Genomic DNA, 20,934 nt, shown 5'->3' with positions numbered 1-20,934 from the left:
CACCCATCTTAAACTCTCAAAAAGATAGTAGTTGATGAATTATCTATTTCTGGCTGAAAGATCCAACAGGCTGATTTGATTGGGGCAAATTTGATATATATATATATATATATATATATATATATATATATATATATATATATATATATATATATATATATATATATATATATACTAAGGCTAAATATGGGACACTCAAATTCTATTTTCGATATTCATTACTTCTGATGTCTGATGTGAAGGAAACTGCTGCCGAAGCCCATCAAACACTTTTAGACACTTGAGGTGCCATCGTTTATTACGCAAAATGACTTGGGGGATAGGAATTGACCGTATCTATTTTTTTTACAACGGGAGGAAAGGGTCTTTAAAGGGCAAATAAAGGTTCCTAAAAATTGTTTCTTTGATAGATAAGGATTAAAACAAACCAACCATGTAAAAAATGGCTCTAAAATATAACAAAACAAACAAGCATGTATATATTTTCTTTAGATTCGTACGTAATAAATAATAAACATAGGTAAGGCGACCTATTCTTATTTTTTCTCGCCATATATAGGGTCAAAAATTGACAAAAATCGTCTTATGTAATGAATGGTACCTACGGTGATGCTACTTCATCATACTACAATTATTGATTTTGGTCTCAACGATCTAATATTAGTGATGTTGTTGGTAATGACAAAGAAAGGGCCTGGAGAATCAATAAGGTGCGAAGACCGTGAATAGCAAGACATATCGGTCGAACACCCATCTTAATCTCTCAAAAAGATTGCAGGCAGCTTAGTAGTTGATGAATTATCTATTTCTGGCTGAAAGATCCAACAGGCTGATTTGATTGAGGCAAATTTGATATATATATATATATATATATATATATATATATATATATATATATATATATATATATATATATACTAAGGCTAAATATGGGACACTCAAATTCTATTTTCGATATTCATTACTTCTGATGTCTGATGTGAAGGAAACTGCTGCCGAAGCCCATCAAACACTTTTAGACACTTGAGGTGCCATCGTTTATTACGCAAAATGACTTGGGGGATAGGAATTGACCGTATCTATTTTTTTTACAACGGGAGGAAAGGGTCTTTAAAGGGCAAATAAAGGTTCCTAAAAATTGTTTCTTTGATAGATAAGGATTAAAACAAACCAACCATGTAAAAAATGGCTCTAAAATATAACAAAACAAACAAGCATGTATATATTTTCTTTAGATTCGTACGTAATAAATATAGGTAAGGCGACCTATTCTTATTTTTTCTCGCCATATAGAGGGTCAAAAATTGACAAAAATCGTCTTATGTAATGAATGGTACCTACAGTGATGCTACTTCATCATACTACAATTATTGATTTTGGTCTCAACGATCTAATATTAGTGATGTTGTTGGTAATGACAAAGAAAGGGCCTGGAGAATCAAAAAGGTGCGAAGACCGTGAATAGCAAGACATATCGGTCGAACACCCATCTTAATCTCTCAAAAAGATTGCAGGCAGCTCAGTAGTTGATGAATTATCTATTTCTGGCTGAAAGATCCAACAGGCTGATTTGATTGAGGCAAATTTGATATATATATATATATATATATATATATATATATATATATATATATATATATATATATATATATATATATATATATATACTAAGGCTAAATATGGGACACTCAAATTCTATTTTCGATATTCATTACTTCTGATGTCTGATGTGAAGGAAACTGCTGCCGAAGCCCATCAAACACTTTTAGACACTTGAGGTGCCATCGTTTATTACGCAAAATGACTTGGGGGATAGGAATTGACCGTATCTATTTTTTTTACAACGGGAGGAAAGGGTCTTATAAAGGGCAAATAAAGGTTCCTAAAAATTGTTTCTTTGATAGATAAGGATTAAAACAAACCAACCATGTAAAAAATGGCTCTACAATATAACAAAACAAACAAGCATGTATATATTCTCTTTAGATTCGTACGTAATAAATAATAAACATAGGTAAGGCGACCTATTCTTATTTTTTCTCGCGATATAGAGGGTCAAAAATTGACAAAAATCGTCTTATGTAATGAATGGTACCTACGGTGATGCTACTTCATCATACTACAATTATTGATTTTGGTCTCAACGATCTAATATTAGTGATGTTGTTGGTAATGACAAAAAAAAGGGCCTGGAGAATCAAAAAGGTGCGAAGACCGTGAATAGCAAGATATATTGGTCGAACACCCATCTTAAACTCTCAAAAAGATTGCAGGCAGCTCAGTAGTTGATGAATTATCTATTTCAGGCTGAAAGTTCCAACAGGCAGTTCCAACATTGTGATTTCATGGCTTGCCAATCAGAATAAAAAGAAAATATTCCAATTAATACATATTATGTTATATAACACTAAGATTTCCAACCGTTGGTAAGCATGGAACAATATTTTCCCGAAATGAACAAAATGTCGGAACATTCATTATAATAATTATTACTATATGTCTTGTATTTTATATCATTTAAATGGGGTTAGTTTGTAAACATGAGGCAGACTGGATATCAAAGGTTTTACGTGATAAGGGGTAATATACATATAAAACGATGACAAGTAAAAATAATTAACAAATAAATACGCACTATATAATGTCATTTCGAAACTTTATTTCCATTTTAACAATTCGGCACAGTCTTTAAACAATGCAATCAAAATTAACCTGTTAAATAATATATTTTAGCCAACTGTTTCTTCAATTTTTTAGCCAATATTCATTCTTGAACATAATGTCTCAAAGACGTCTTTAGAGTTTTGTTGTTAACTTTTAGAATTATTAGTTTCAGATAGCTTGAACAACTTTTAACAGATTACACCATACTGACCGCGCCTAATACCATTATTATAACACGATGAACAGATCACTTTTACTATTGCAGACCTGGTTTATCCAGCTTTACTATTCTCAATACCTATACATTATGAAACACATCTTTAATACTATTCTCATCGAACTTTCTCAGTCCCACATATTTTCTTCTCGGCATCAAAACAATCGTACCAGAAGCATAAAAACCATTATTCGTACGTTTATATTTGATGGATAGTGCTTAGACTAAATTTGTGAAAACGAACGATAGTGGTTTCCGCTGCACTTTTTACTGCAATAAAAAAAATGCAATAAAATCACCGACCAGCATTGTTTTGTCGTTATAAACTTGAGAATTTTAATGTAATAAAATAAATGTTACAAAGCAAAAGTGAAAGGTTATTGGCAAAAACAAAAACAAGCAACGGTAGTAACCGAACCTAGTTTTAAGAAGGCGAAATCATATCTGTGCTTTACTTAAATAGACTTAATGAGTTAAGTGAGAGTTAAGAAGAGTTTATATATTATTAGATTGTCATCCAACAAATAAATGTTATATTCCACTATATAGTTTCTAATAACGTATGTTTCTATAAAGTATACAGCTGCTATTTTCATATATTTTTGTTTATATACACTTGTAATCAAAACATTTGAAGCTTAAATTAAAACTGTCGTTTATGTCAATATTTAAGATTATAGCGTTAATAGTTAATAAGGTTTTTAATTTTAGCTTGAGGATACAACAAAGAAGACGAAGGGGATATGTTGCAAATGTTTTAACACAACAGACGATCGTTAAAATGAACTAATTCAAACCAACTGTAGTTCAGACTATTGAAATATTTACATTATCGAACGCAATTATCGTAATAGAGTAGTTTTCAAAGCTCAAATATCTAAAATATCAAAACTAGTTATCTAACACTGTTTGATATGGTATGGTACATTTGTATATGTATCAATAAGTGTTACTATTCCTAGTAGTTCTTAAAACATATGATGTGTACGTTTACGTACATTTGATTAGAATATGTAAGCAATCAGTAGTGAGACTGCTGCAAACAATGTTGTACATGTTGGGAGAATGCAAAATCGAAATACAAAAGAAATATATCAGAATATATCGACACCATTACTTAGATATTAAAGTGTACCATAATATTTGGCTCCAACTTTATTTTGTTTCTCTCGTTTACATTATCTCAGTTCAACACATTTATTTATATTTGTTTAAGCTATTTAGTGAAAAAGAAAGGTACATTAGTAAATTTGAATAGTTAATATTAATACAAGATTTTAAGTTCTTCAACTTTCTGTTACATTACTTGTCTTAAATTATTAATAATTAGCTGACTCAACACACTGTCTGAGCTATGAATATTCACTTCTAACAATATTTCAAGAATATACTGTTTATTGTAATTATTCTTGAAGTACAACATTATTAGCTTTTTTCTGGTGAGTAAATAAATAATATTGATAGTTTTTTCATGTTGTGAACGAAGAAATTCAGACTGAAGAATTCATTGTGGACATGCGTTTGATCCTGACTAACAAATAATTAATATATGTTGTCATTCCTCAATTCACAACCCTTGTAATCAAGAGTTGAGATGCGAAACCCAATACGATTCCGAGGCATTATGAGAAGCCGTTTAAAGAAACGTTCTCGTTTCGTATCCGTAACAAGAACATGCCTACGGTACGTTCATGAATGTAGTGAACGATGAAATTGGCGGTATTTTTTCTTATACGCTCCAGGTGTAACTGGAAAAACGTTTTTAACATCATTGGCAACGATTCGATCTTAAAATCGAAATATTTTTGCACTTGCTTCATCAGGTATTGCAACTACATTGTTGAAAGGCGGTCGAACAGCTCATTCAGCACTCAGCTTTCCGTTGAACATGCAAATTAGTGAAACTACAACTTGCAGCCTTTGGATTCTGCAAAAATTCTGCGATAAAAGTGTTGCAACAAAGTAGATTGATCGCAAATTTTCACAAAAATCTTTCGAGATATAGACAAATGTAAACGTTCGGATGCTGTGATTTTAATAAAAATAGACAGACAAAAACAGACGATCGTTAATATGAACTAATTCAAACCAACCGTAGTTCAGACTATTGAAATATTTACATTATCGAACGCGATTTATGTGATTCCAACAGCAATTTTTTTTATTAGAAGAAAAATAATCTGCAATAGTTGATCGGTCTTAATTGGCGTTTAACATTGTCTTCTAATGCTTCGCCCGTAATTAACTTAACAGTATCGAAGGTTGCAGTGCCAAGGATACATGTCTTCGATTGCAATTATTGTCTAATTACATTTAAGGGTACATTTCCATCTTCACCATTGGTACAAAATAAGATTCTAGGCCAAACACAAACTTAAACAGCTTCTCGTAGTATCAACTGTTTTAAAGCTTCAGGTATATTTTCAAGATTTTTTGACAGTGCAGATGAAGGTAGAAACTTCCGGTAGTATAGTTTGGTAAATCTAATTATATTGTGGTTAATTGATTGTACTAATGAAGTCACATTAATTGCTGTTTACTACTGAACGATCATATATTCCCAAAATACGAAAAATTAGTTAAGTACAAGCCATCTACCAGTATCAATCAATTCCCATCATGGTTAGATTACAAAAACCCAATATTAAATATCTGCTTTCTTGTGCATCAAATAGTTCGATGGACTATACTTTACCAGGTAAAAGGTAACTGAGACATATTTGATTGAACAATGTGATTTTATCAAGTTTTTCAAAAATCAAAAGAAGTTTCAAATATTTTCGAACAATACTTACTTAGCGACAATATATGAACCCAAATGTTATTACTGAAATCAAGTGAAGAAACGAAGCAGATATCTAGTTTCAGAATTCAGAGAACTTAATATGGTAAAGATTGTCTAAACACAGAATTTGTATAGTACTTGATAAAGCATTGCAGCTGTATGTGCTTATAAGTTTGTAAGACTATTATTAAAATGAACTTCGAAATTACAATTTGTACATTTTAGTTACAAGGTAATTTGATAGAATACAGGATACGGTTTTCGTTCCACAGAACCGCTAAAAGTTTAAGAAAATCAAACATCTTCAAATGTATCTGATTTAAACCTTTTTTGTATGGTAGTTTCTTTTACAACTTTACCGATGCAAAATGAATATTTTGGTAGCCTTGCCAAATACATTCCCATCTGTATCTTCAGATTACCGTCACAAAATTTTTCAATAGGTTTACCATCGATACAAGTTTGATTTGTCTTAGCAAATATAGGGAACTTGGTTTCAATAATACCATTGTTACACTTCCCAAATGGCGATTGTACTATTATTGGGTATTCTTGAGAGTTATTACCATTTATTAATTTTCTTTCCAAGTATTATACTCAAAGTATTTTTACTTAATGTTCTTCAATACTCTACATTTACAATTCATTTCACGGTTAGCATGTCTAGAATACTCGGTTAGTATGTCTAGAATACTCACTCACTTCAATTTTATAAAAATTCTAGCATACTTTTTAAAGTTATTATTTCAGTTACGGTCACACAGTACAGTTATTACCGAATCCATTATGGGTAAATGCAGATTATTTGCCTTGATAAATCAATTTTTTCATTCATCTTTTCTTTCCGTTGATTGCACAAAACCAATTTTTTTACTGTGAAATAGAAGAGAAATAATCTAAATAAAATCGAAGCGCGGTAAGAAATTCAAACGTTGGAATGCGGAAATGATGGTTATCAAACGGAAAATGACGTCAATGTTTCGTAGCGCTTCTGATTGGCGTTTGATTTAACATGGCGAATGTTGAAATTTTACACTTTAGCCTCTGTTGCTAACTTAGGAAAAAATTTTAAAATGGTCTTATGAATTACGAATTTCGTTCCAAATCACATTCCAATTAATATTCGGCATGCTAATTACGTTGCCGTTTGCCAAATCGAATAATCTCTTATAGTTTTCGAGATTTAGGTTACCGAAACTTTACACTTTAGGCTCTGCTTCTAACTTAGGCTAAGATTGTAAAATGGTCATATGAATTAGGGATTTCGTTCCAAATCACATTCCAAGTAATATTCGGCATGCTAATTACATTGCCGATTGCCAAATTGCAATATCTCTTATAGTTCCGAGATATGGACTACCGAAATTTTACAATTTGGGCTCTGCTCCTAACTTGGGCCAAAATTGTAAAATGGTCTTATGAATTACCCATTTCGTTCCAAATCACATTCCAAGTAATATTCGACATATTAATTACGTTGCCGTTTGCCAAATCGAATTATCTCTTATAGTTTCCAAGATTTAGGCTGTCGAAATTTTACACTTTAAGCTCCGCTTCTAACTTAGGCCAAAATTGTAAAATGGTCTTATGAATAAGCGATTTCGTTCCAAATCACATTCGAAGTAATATTCGGCATGCTAATTACGCTGTCGATTGCCAAAATGCATTATCTCTTATAGTTTCCGAGATATGGACTATCGAAATTTTACAACTTTTGACTCTGCTTCTAACTTGGGCCAAAATTGTAAAATGGTCTTATGAATTACCCATTTCGTTCCAAATCACATTCCAAGTAATATTCGACATATTAATTACATTGCCGTTTGCCAAATCGAATTATCTCTTATAGTTTCCAAGATTTAGGCTGTCGAAATTTTACACTTTAAGCTCCGCTTCTAACTTAGGCCAAAATTGTAAAATGGTCTTATGAATAAGCGATTTCGTTCCAAATCACATTCGAAGTAATATTCGGCATGCTAATTACGCTGTCGATTGCCAAAATGCATTATCTCTTATAGTTTCCGAGATATGGACTATCGAAATTTTACAATTTTGACTCTGCTTCTAACTTGGGCCAAAATTGTAAAATGGTTTTATGAATTACCGATTTCGTTTCAATTCACATTCCAAATAATATTCGGCATGCTAATTACGTTGCCGCTTGCCAAATTGCATTATCCCTTATAGTTTCCGAGATATGGGCAATCGAAATTTTACACCTTAGGCTCTGTTTCTAACTTAGGGTAAAATTATGTTTTTTACTTTTATATTGTTAATATAGTTATAATTATTTATTAAACCATCTAATTTAAAAGTTAGATAAATATTGGCAACTAAACATACATATTTCATATGATAATTTTCATTAATTTCGGATGTTGGTCGTAAACGTCAACCCATGCCAAATAATCTCCATAAAAATGTCTTCTAACATTCTGCCGACATATTTATCTTGAGTAACGGCTCGATAAGATAAATAGAAACCGAATAATCGTCCGAACGGCATCTTACGTAATTGTTGAATTTAGCGTCAACACGCGAAAACTGTTCGTATAAAGATTCGCTGTTCGTGAGTTTGCTATACCGTTAAGATGTTTCAAAGTGGTTGGCTGATATCGGCGCTAGGCCCATTTTCGACGCAATTGATATTAAAATCCCCCCCGCATAACGATAATAGACAAATCCGGAGGCAGACGGCTTTGCGATGAATTCTGAAACGAAAAATTGAGCGCAGAACAGGGAAAAACGCCATTACTAACGCAGACATTCGACGAATTGAAACCATTTACGGTTAGACGTCATTAATGAACCTGTTTCTTTTAATTGTGTGACGATTTTCTGGTTTTTTCCGCCATATCAGTTATAAACAAACAAATATATCCTTCACGTGACAGCTCCTATTAGAAATATTTTGGAGCGATTATATTATTATAGATAATTAATTGGGTTGTTTTATAGAATTAGTTTTCAAAGCCAATCTGTTTCTGTTTCTGACAGTTTTGATATTAGTTTATTTTATATCGTTGATTTCATCCGGATATCATTTACGATACGAGGGTTTCATATGTGTTAGGTTTCGGATTTAATTCTTAGCTTTTTAGCTTGATTCTTAGCTTTATCTGTCTTGTGTGGACACACCAACAGAGTTGTCTCCTTACTGTGTGTTCTTTCCCTCATTCAATATTGAAGTATTTTCTTATTTCTTTATTTTTCATCCTGTCCATTGTTGTTACACCCCTGAGGTATTTCATTTCTGCTGCCTCTATCTTACTCCAACTCTCAATCAGCTTCTCAACCCAAAGTCAGGGTTCATTGTTCATTATCATTCCATACTCTTTTAGAATGCTGCACCTGTTAAGCCTTTCTCTAATTGTTATGGCATCAGTTGACCTTTTTTCAAATTTTTATACCCTATATGTAATTCCGTTTTGTCTATTTGATATTTCTTTATTATATCATCCATTAATATTATAAATAGGGTTACGCTTAAAATTCCGCTTAGTCCTGATTGGTTTGGATTTGAAGGTTTTTGATTTCATATTGTTTGCAATGGCATCATTGGTATTTATACTGTATATTTCTTGAATGATTCTTACAATTTTATTACTTACACCTCTCTCTTTGTTATAATAACCCTGTGTCTGTGTACTCTCCCTTTACACATCAATAAAAGCTAAATGATATACCTACTTTTTTGGGGTTGAACTTATCCCACTATTTGTCATACTAAATATATAATCTTATATACCCTTCTGAAAATCGCTCTACGATTCGTTTAGCAACTCAGATTACTGATCTTAAAGGAATTTTAGATGACTTTTTATCTATCGGAACAATAAGTATTAATCGCCCGTCTTGTGGTATTTGGTCTTCTATCCATACTCTATTGTAAATTTCCACTAATAATTCAGTAGCTTTCTGGCCCAATTTTCAACATTCCTGGCAATTCTTCAGTTTTCTCAGTAATCGCTTTAGTTCTTCAATTTTTATCTCCTCTAGGCTCTCACTTTCTTTTCTTGTTGGTCGGTATTTAATTTCATATGTTTCTCCTGCGCGCAAAGCAATTCCTGAAAGTACTCCTTCCATATCTGCTTCAATTAATTTTCATCTTCAGTTATTAAGTCTCCTTTTCATATCCTCTATTTGTTTATAATTATATAATTTTATGGCGGAATATGAATGATCTGATATACAAATCAGGGACATCGATAGCGGAAAAAATATAAATATATATGATTTTTTAAACCATCTCTAGAGTTTCTAGAATTGTTACTCTGAAGAGCAAAAAAGTAATTAATTTGTAAAAAATATATATGGAATTTTTGAATAATATATAGAGGAAAACAACGTCATTAACAGTCATAATTATAATCTGTAGAATATATCAGTTTATTGAAAAATATCCATATTTTATAGATATATTATTTTGACGACAAAAAAAGTCACTAATTTGTGACAAAACTCATTGATGTATATGTTATAAGTATGGATATTTGGAAAAATCGACTATTTTATAGATTTATTATTTTGACAATAAAAAGTAAGTCATTAATATATCGGTTATATTTATAAGTATCGATATTTTATAAATTTATTAGTTTGACATCAAAAAAGACACTGATTTGAGGGAAAAATTAATTGGCATATCGGTTATGTTTATATAACGATATTCGAGAAAATATATTGGTATTTTTGAATATATATATATATATATATATATATATATATATATAAATATAAACAAAACAAATAAAATAAGATAATGACGATCGTTAGAGACTAGATTACATTCATTAATATACGTTCAAAGAATCACTTCCTTAGTTCTGCTACAAATCTGCTGACAAAGAAATGCATATTGTGCATAAGTCCGATACGATAATAGTAATTACGATGCGTATTCTTGCACCAACCTGGGTTGTTATGCTGACGTAATCCTTAAAATATAATACAGTTCGGTATTTAAACTGCATGCACTATTTTATCGTAAACATATTTCCAATTATAACACAAGGAATTTTTGTTCCAACCCACTACAACTACGACGAAATAAAGCTGGAGGGATTCTTCCATTATGTAATAGAAACAAATATCCTCTTCAGGGAATCACCATATTGTTACTGATAATGTTAAATAGATACTCTAGGTGTATGCGTGTATTTTAATCAGCGAAATCTATTGGTGAAAATGCGAAATATCAATGTAAACAAGTATTAAGTTACATAATCATTAAGTTATTATATTAAGTAACCATTCAATTTCATTATCTCCATAAAATAAGGTTTCCATTTAATATTATTGAATTATTCAGAGTATACAGACGTTAATCATGGAACGTTTAAAATTGCATTTTCAACATAGATTACTTTTGTTGTTTAATGAAAAAAGTGATGATATCGAATATGAGCCCTTATATGAAATGAAAAACTAAAAACATCCCATACATTCTAACTATATACTACACACAATATTTACACACTTTAAATTCATAATTCAAAATATGTCCAAATGGGGCGATGGTAAAATTACATTGAAGGTAAATGTGATTATACTACATGAAAGTTTTTGTTACCTTTTAAAAGTTATCTGTAAAGTGCCATCAATTAAACACTTAATTATTTTGAAGGGTTTCATTGACTTATATGTATGTTGGTTAAGATATTTATACTTTATATTTTGGTTTAAGGCTCCTGAACCGAGTTAGGTGGGATTTTTTGTTTCATTTTTCAACAAGGACGTTAAAAATATACACTAATACAAAATAAAATTACAATTCATAAACCAACAAGTTGAAACTGATTTTATAGACGAGGTGGTATCTTATGATTGTTACATCTTCATTTTTTATTGCTGTTCATGAACGTATTACTTTTTGGTATGTTTTATCTATTCTAACGTATATCAAACAATTTTACTATTTTCACAAAACATTTAAATATCTTATAATATTTATTTGTATTTATATATAATATTATTTTGATGAATTGTTTTGAAAAATTACATTTGGGCTTTATTTCAAATTTTATTGGTAAATAGAATTTAACGTCAGAGGTTAGTTACGTGTTGGGTAAGCAATCGTCGACCAATAACATGCCTTCCTAATAAAATATTTTCGTTATAGGTGCCTGTAATGGTAATTTAAACTAACCTATGAAATGCAACGAAATGACGTTCTCAGCGCCTTTCTGCTAAGACAAAGCAAAATATTTCTGAAATTATATGTATTAAGTTAACGCTCTATATAACAGGTCAATTGAAAAGTCCTCGGCCTGACACATAGATGGCGCTACTAGAATTAAATCTATATATTTTTTAGTTAGCCCTAACTCTCAAAAGATGCGTGTATAAATGTGACAGCTGTCGGATCACTAGTTTGTGAATTATAGCATTTTGAGTGAAGCAACTTTTGTTATTGTGAAAAAAATGTATAAAAAGGAATTTCGCGTGTTGATAAAATGTTGCTTTTTGAAGGGACAAAATACAGTTGAAGCAAAAACTTGGCTGGATGCCGAGATTCCGGACACTGTCCCAGGAAAATGAACCATCAAGGATTGGTATACTCAATTTAGACGTGGTGAAATGATCACCGAAGACGGTGAACGCAGTGGACGCCCAAAAGAGGTTGTTACCGACGAAAACATTTAAAAAATCCACAAAATGATTTTGAATGACCGTAAATTGAAATTGAATGAAATAGCAGATACTCTAAAGATATCAACTGAACGTGTACATAATATCGCGAGCTCACTTTTGAGCAAAAACAACGACGAGTTGATGATTCGGGGTAGTGTTTGAAGATGATCAAGCGTAATAAACCCGAGTCTTTTCGACGATATGTGACAATGGATGAAACATGGCTCCATCATTTCACTCCGAAGTCCAACCAACAGTCATCCGAGTGGACTGCACATGATGAACCCTCTCCAAAGCGTGGGAAAACGCAACAGTCGGCTGGCAAGGTTATGGTGTCTGTATTTTGGGATGTGCATGGAATAATTTTCATTGACTACCTTTAAAAAGGAAGGACCATCAACAGCGACTATTACATAACGTTATTGGACCGTTTGAAGGGCGAAATCGCCGAAAAACGGCCGCATTTGAAGAAAAAGAAATTGCTGCTTCAACAAGACAATGCACCGTGTCACAAGTCAGTAAAAACGATGGCAAAAATCCATGAATTGGGCTTTGAATTGCTTCTTCATCCATTATATTATATCCAGATCTGGCCGCCAGTGACTATTTCCAGTTCTCAGATCTCAAAAGGATGCTCGCTGGGAAGAAATTTTCGTCAAATGAAGAGGTGATCGCCGAAACTGAGGCCTATTTTGAAGCAAAGGACAAATCGTTCTACAAAAATGGTATCGAAAAGTTGGAGGGTCGCCATAATCAGTGTATCACCCTTGAAGGGAATTATGTTGAATAAAAAAACTAGAAAAGTGTATGAGAAAATGTGTTTTACTATGGTATGCCGGAGACTTTTCAATTGACCTGTTATATTACTTTATGGTCTAATATTTTATCATTTCAAGTCAACGCAAACAAAAGTTCCATTATTTCATCACCACTACGTCCAGACTTAATCACCGGGCAAACAGAAAAACGCCCGTTTGTCCTTATCTCCGCGAAAATATAACAGAGCGAAATTAATATGATATTCGGCATATCTGCATACGTCTTAGTGGGAAGGTCAACAACCTGTACGGGTTCAATCTCTTTAACGGGAAACGAGAAGGTAGTAAGACCGTTTGCGTTCGGTTCTTTTTTCGACGTCGCCGTGGACGACGACGACTGTTAGACGAGAGAAAAATCGAAATAGAATATTGACATTATGCAACGGACGACGGGGTTCTCACGCTCATTGCGAGAGAGGTGGATTTTTGCGCTTTTGGATGTTGGTAACGATGAAGCAATCGAAAACGGTTCACGAATGCTCGAGGGCTCTCCTTGTTCCGTCGCCGGAGCCGTGTTTCTGTTGCTCTGTTTCGTCAATAAATACGAACGGTTTGATACGAGGGTTACTATTTATATTTCGGCAACACTGTTATCATGTGAGTTCATCTGACTGTTCCATCGTAAAGTTTGACATTTTCGACGATATACGTACTCAGAACATTTTGTCGCACGGACGCTATTTTTTTATTTTATATTTAGTTGAAAGTTTCGTCTCGCCAAAAAATGGAACTGAATTGTGAACATTTTCGTGCGATTATTTTTTACGACGTGGATTGTCACAACAAGAGTGCACCAATCAACTTAATTTGACTTTTGGCGATGAAGCTTCATCAAAAACTACCGTGTATCGCTGGTTTAGTGACTTCAATCGTGGTCGTAGTTCGCTATCCGACGAGTTTCGTAAAGGTCGTCCAAAATCGGCTGTTGTGCGAGACAATATCGATGCTGTGTGCGAAATGATTAGGCAAGATCGTCATGTCACCTATTGTGAGATTGAGGCATCCCTAAGCATTAGTTCCACCAGAATATATACGATTTTACATGAGCACTTAGCTGTGCGAAAGTTATGTTGGCGTTGGATCCCACACAATTTGTCAATCGTTCAAAAAAGGCTGGTGTTGATTGATGCAAAAAGTGCTTAAGAAATTCAATCGCGAAGCTTCGAAAGACGTTTGTAAAATCGTGACAGGTGACCAACCATGAATAAATTCGTATAAGCCCGAAATTAAGCAGCAGTCGACTGTATGGCTGTTCCAAGATGAACTAAATCCGACAAAATTTCTTCGCACACGAAGCACTTCAAAGAAAATAGTGGCCTGTTTCTTCGGGAAAACTGGTCATATTACAACAGTGCCTCTAGATGATCGTAAAACAGTGAATTCTGATTGGTACACAACCATTTGTTTGCCAGAAGTCTTCGGTGAAATAAGGAAAACAAACAAGAGACGCCGGATTGTTCTTCATCATGACAATGCGAGCTCTCAAACAAGAGACTATTTGAGCACTCAAAACATCGAATTGATGGGTCATCCGCCGTACAACCCTGATTTGGTACCCAATGACTTATTTTTGTTCCCATCCGTCCAAAGAAGCTATTGAAGCATTCAAAAATCATGTTTTGAAGATACCTCATTCGGAATGAAATAAATGCTTTGACAATTTGGCAGCTTAACTGCTTGTTTTTTTTTTCCTATTCCCGAAATATAAATAGTAACCCTCGTATAACAGGCGAGTTGCCGAGTTGGCGATCGTGTTTTTTTTTAATGTTTAAATCATCAGAGTGGCATCAGTTCGACGAGCTGAATACTAAAAACAACCTGTAGTTCATCAGAACGGCGATGCGATGAAAATAACTCCGTGTCTAAGCGTTAAATGTTTAATGTGTGCTAATTTATCACATACGTCCATGGTATGAGTCTAAGAACCACTGATTTACATAGAATAAGTTGGATATTATGTTTAATATCCTTTAATAAGGCCAATCGTAATTACAAATATATTATTTTACAAGTATGATTTCGCATTTATAGACATAAGATTAGAGGAAGACGCTAAATTTTAACTCATCAAGAAGAAACGCTTCTCCCTTGCTATCCCTCTAGAAAAGAATGCATACAAAGGAAACTAAATATCAGACTCTTCCATGTATTTGATCAGCGATAGCTATTAGGGAAAATGCGAGGTATCAAGAATAGAATAATAGTTTTCCATTCTTATTAATAAGTTCTTCAGTGTATAGAGACGCTAATCATTAGTTTTGTTGTTTGATCTGAATCAATTTGGTGGCGAAGCCCGTCAAACACTTAAAAGATTATGGTGTTATTGCCTGTCATATACCAATTGTCGGTTTTTGTTTCAATTATATAAAAATGGTGACAACGTGTGACAATTTCTCAAAGTGACAACAAAGGTGACAAAGTGTGACAACAAAGTGATAATGTCAATGACAAAGAACGTCTTAGAAAACCAAAAGAGTACGAAGACAATACTAAGCTTATTGGACGAAAACCCAGGTGGAGCACTCAAGAAACTTTGAGATAACTTAACAGTAGATTAGTTAATTATTTCTAAACGTTTACATAGGATGGAAAACATTCGTGGAATAGAAAAGTGGAGGGAAAATGGCTATTACACGAATTGACAGAAAATACCATTTCGAACCATTTCAACGTTGTAGTTTAATTGATTTCCAAACAAAAAAGAACAATGTTCTATGATGTACTATGACTAGCGATAACAAGTGGATCTATTCTGATAATCCCAAGCATAAAAAGGCATGGGTTAGCAGAGGAGAGTCGTCGAAAGGGACATCGAATGTATTGCACCTTGAAACCTTGAACCTTGAGCACCGAATGAAACTGTCACTGTAGATGTCTATCGATATTGATTGAACAAATTGAAAGATGTATTGTTACACAAAAAACCAGTAATAGCGAGTAAAAAAATGATCAGAATAAAAAAATTTTACAAAAAAATTGAACCGATTTCAAAAAATCAATAAGGAACTCACAAAAAAATGAAAAAATAATCAAACTTGTAATAATAATAATCGTTGTAATAACTAAATAAAAATAATCAAAAACCTTATTTAATCTATCTACTACACGTATTTTATATTCTACTATATATACACAATTTAGCTTAATACCTACCTAAACCTATTTATCTAGTTACAATATTATTTCAAATACTACCAATTGATCAGTTTGAAAAACAAAACAAAAAGAATTAGTATATAAGTAGGTAGCTTAAAATGTTACATGCGAAAAAATAATCAAGAAACGTTTAAAAGCTCCAAAAAAACTTTAACTCTAATCAGTTACTATATTGCCACTTATCCATTCTGTTATTTATATAACAGAACCATATATATTAGCTAAAGAGCTCCGAAATCAAACGAACCCAGAACGACTAAATTATAATACTATAATATTAAGAGAGATATTAATAGAGATTAAAATAAATCAAAAAAATTTAATCAGAATCTAATCAGTTACGATATCGTTACTTATCCAGCCATTGTTATTTATATAATAGAATAATATATATTAGACAGATAAAGTTCTAAAATGGAAAAAGACCAGAACAACTAAATTATAGTATAGTACTATTGCTTTATTATACATTAATAGAGATTAAAATAAATCAAAAAATATTTCTTCTTCACTTATTGACCTTTAAACAAATTTAACAAAGTTTTGATATTCTTAAAATCTTACATGGCAAAACATAGTCCAGAAGCCTTTAAAAGCCCCATAGAAACATTAAATCTAATCAGCTACGATATCGTTATTTATCACGCCATTGTTATTTATATAATAGAATAATATATATTAGACATATAAAGCTCCAAAATCGAACAAGGCCAGAACAACTAAATTACAGTACTATAACATTAATAGAAATTAAAATAAATCGAAAAAATATTTCTTCTTCTCTTGTTTCGGTACCTTATTGTACCGTACCGTTATTGTTAGATGTCACAAAATGGTCAAGAAACGTTTCAAAGCTCCAAAGAAACATTAAAGCTAATCAGTTACGATCTCGCTACTTATCCAGTCATTGTTATTTATATAATAGAACGATATATATATTAGACAGATAAAGCTCTGAAATCAGACAAGTCCGAAAGAAATCCTAGAAGAGTATGCTTATATAATTCTACCTGAAGCTATTTTACCTAAAACGAAAAGAAACAGTTAACGTGGGTACCTTAATGGTTCGTGTAGTCTTTTTTTTCCTCAGATAACAACATCTTTTTTTAGATAACGACAGAAAGCAAGGAGATATTAAAAATAAAAACGAAACGGCACTAAATTGCTTCCGTTTTGCGTTTAATGTTGTCTTGTTGTCGTGAAGAGAAAATCGTACTGGGCAAGCAGTCGCCGGTCTATCGAGTTAACGGTAAAATTTATATATTTTTTTTGTATTGGTACACCGGCATTATCAAGACAGTGTTAGTCAGCCAGCCGAATGTAAAAGTTTCGAGCATCAGTACTGGCGTTCCACCTATCGCACAGGATGTCGGTTTCTAATTAGTATTCCATGGAAGACTTATTCTCGTTCGTTGCTCACACAGGGTGTTGCGGCGGGCGCTAGAAATACCCATCGGTTTTCGGTCGGACTGGTCCGAGATGGATACGACGTTCGCGGATTAGTACATGGATACAACGGTGGTGCTCGATGACGACGTTGTCGTTAACAATGTTTTGAAAACGTCGCGTTTGAAGGAAAGTAAGCCACTAGGTTAAACAATGATGGCCTGGATAGTTCTGTCGCTGACCGCTCGAATACGGTCATAGAGAACTTTTAGTCGAGTTACCAGTTTCGTTCGTTGCGTGGCTTTATATAGCTTAATATACCTTAATTTAGTTATAACATATTCTAGTTTTTAGCAGCAAAATTTTGTTATTTGTTTTAGTACTATACACGTTTTTAATTCAATAATGGTTTTCTCATTCAATAATGATTAAATATAGTCTATTCAAGGTTTTTTTGTACTTACGTCATCAAAGATGAATCGGTTGAGAATCAGACAATATTTTCCTTCTCGTTTTATTCTAGTTAAAAAGAGACACAATGCTGTCTGATTAGTTCGAACGCGTAAACGAATGAGTATGTCAAAGTCGCCCGATTGCCAGACGTATGCAAAATTCTTGAAATCAATAGTGATAAGAGGTTATAACTCTAACCTATAAACTATTGTGGTTGCATAATTAACTGTAGTTTTTAGATGTACTTTAATATTAAATTATATTTGATAACATTTTTGTTCAATTATTTTATTTAGATTAGAATTTTGTTGTATGGGAAAGACAAACTGAACTAAAACTCAGAGTTGATGCGGCAACATTGCGATGTTTTGATTTCACAAACTTAGATGACGTATGTACAAATTAACTTTGAATTGACTATAGTTTCCTTTGATTAGGAATCGTTAAAACATCATTTATCAGTCAGTAGTTTTTACTATGAGGCCTATAAATTAATTCTAATGTAATTAATTAATTTTATTAGATCGAAGTGTAAACAAAAATGATTTCAGTCCATTGAAAATGTCTAAGTTTGTACCGAGTAAATCGCATTTGAGGAAAGTTTTACTTTTTTACTTCATTTTGAAGAAAAAGGCGGCTGAAGGTCATCGAATGCAGCGTGAATACTGGTTTCAACGTTTAAAAACTGGTGATTTGGATAGCAAAGACAAAAAGCTAGAAAAAAAATTTTGCGACAAAGACGCGGATTCGATGAAACAATCAATGGGGATCGATATCGGCTACAATTGATGCATTTCAGTCGAGCACTGTGCGAAGAAACAGGAATACAAGCAAATACACAACAAAGTTATTCTTCAGCATGACAACGCTCGACCACATGTTGCAAAATCGGTTAAAATATACCTAGAATCAATAAAATGGCAAGTGATACCCAACGTATTTTCCAAACCTTGGTCCTTTTGATTACTACTTGTTTCGCCGTATGAGTCGCCAGCACTTCAGTTCTAATAAAGATACCAAAAATGGATCGGTTCGACGAGTTCGGTGGAGGCTGTTATTCTCTCCAAACCAACTAGATTTCAAATCCTATTGAATCATTGTTATGAAAGTTTACGGTTTTGTTAGTTTTAATAGCAGAAGCTTTTGAGAATTAAAATCTATATAGTTGTTTGAAAGACGAGACTTACTATCAAATTTGTAGGAACTTCTCAAAAATAATTTGGCTTATAATGTCTTAAGTTCTCATTCTGTTCAAACCAGCCACTTGTCAAATTCTATTCAATTCCTGTCAGAAGATGTATGTGAAAAATGCGTGATTTTGTTAATTTTAATCATATCATTTTTAAATCTCAATATTTTAAGAATTAAAGTGTTTGAAATAAAACAGTTCCCATTGAATTTGTAAAAACTTAACCAAAGTCGTTTGATTTAAAACTTGTCTGAAGCTCTCATCCTTTCCAAACCAGGCACTTATCAAGTACTATTAAACTTCTATCAAAATATTTTTATGCAATATTTTAAGTAGAGATCGCTATCAACTTAGAATTGATCGGAATACGAGCAACATATTAAGACACAACAATATTATTCTTCAGCATAACAACGCTCGACCACATGTTGTAAAACCGGTAAAAACATACTTGGTAACATTATAATGGGAATTGCTATCCCACCCGCCGTATTCTCCAGACCGTGCTCCTTCTGCCGATTCTTGAATAGCCTCAAAAGATGCATCGTTCTTTCAAACAGATGAAGATTAAAAATCAAATTAAAAAAAATCTTTAAAACTAATTTATAAGCCTAATATATTTATAATTCTGTTGGCGTCGAAACCTGAATAATTTAAACGTCTAATAATTATAAGTTAAACGACTAAATAATGAAAAAAACTCGTCTTATCGTACATAGGAGCGCGTTAAACAACCTGTTCGATCGGAGACATCAACAGCGCGTCAGACAACGAACCCCGAGACCGGGCGACAGATCTTACCTGCTCCGAAGCTCAGCTTCGTGCTCTCGGCGAATATCAGGTCGGCGGTCCACAGAACCACCACCGTTAACAAAATCCACCCCAGCAGGTGACGGCGAGTGCTCTCGCGCCACGCCATCTCGTCGACGAGGGAGGGTGGGTAACGCGGAAGTGTTCGGTCTCTTCGCGTATCGACACTGCGAGTTCAACAAACGACGAAATTTTCAAACGCACTTTCTACGGACCGGGCCGGTTCGCATCGTCCCCGGTACCGGGAGGTTCCAGCTCGGCAACGCGATTTTTCTCGCCCCTCTCGCACTCCGCAGAATCGCACACTTGTTGCGGACGACTTTCGAAAGTTTCCAGGTCCTGTGACGTGTCCTGTGTCACCGTGACTTCGTGCGATCGCTTCCACCGCCACGGCCTGGTCACTACTGAACTTCTATCGTCGAGTTTGTGCCTTTCTCCAAAGTTACCGTTCGGTTCGGACCGAGCGCTACGCGATCCGGACCGAGTCGGTCTTCGTCTGGGTCGGCGGACGTCGGGTATCGCCGTCCTCCTCTGCGGCCGGGTCGTCGTCGTCGACTTCGTATCTCGGTCTAGCGCGCAATCCCATCAGATCCTTTCGGATGTGTGCGAGTGTGAGCGTGTATGAGAGGACAGGTAGTTTTGTTTTGATGTGATCGCCTCGAAAACATATACGTTTTATGAACGTTCGGAGTCACTTGCCGCGTACTTTTCCCCCGCGGTCGAGTCTTGAACTTCGACGGTAGGAAAATTTAATATTTTCATCCATATATATTGTATAAAACTTCGCAAAAACAATTCGATCTATATTATAAAACTTAAGCTC

The 20,934-nt window shown here is 33.5% G+C and overlaps 1 protein-coding gene and 1 long non-coding RNA gene across 2 annotated transcripts in view; both read right to left on the bottom strand.

Moving 5' to 3' along the window:
* mgl (low-density lipoprotein receptor-related protein megalin) overlaps positions 1-20,518 on the bottom strand; it is a 262,661-nt gene extending 242,143 nt beyond the window's left edge. The window contains exon 1 of the mRNA XM_076416595.1: positions 20,103-20,518. Within this exon, the coding sequence (XP_076272710.1) occupies positions 20,103-20,220 (118 nt within the window). The 5' untranslated portion in view covers positions 20,221-20,518. The remainder of the gene's footprint in view (positions 1-20,102) is intronic.
* On the bottom strand, positions 8,780-9,860 carry LOC143203590 (uncharacterized). The gene is made up of 2 exons (XR_013007381.1): positions 9,353-9,860; positions 8,780-9,307 (listed from the first exon to the last, which is right to left on the bottom strand). It is a non-coding gene; the product is annotated as an uncharacterized LOC143203590 (long non-coding RNA).
* Positions 20,519-20,934: the final 416 nt, after the last annotated feature.

Source organism: Rhynchophorus ferrugineus, unplaced genomic scaffold, assembly GCF_030347505.1.
Source record: "Rhynchophorus ferrugineus isolate W39M unplaced genomic scaffold, kcgeb_rfMv2 rfM10, whole genome shotgun sequence".
Classification (NCBI taxonomy): Eukaryota; Metazoa; Arthropoda; class Insecta; order Coleoptera; family Curculionidae; genus Rhynchophorus; species Rhynchophorus ferrugineus.
This window is presented reverse-complemented; position numbering and strand designations above follow the sequence as displayed.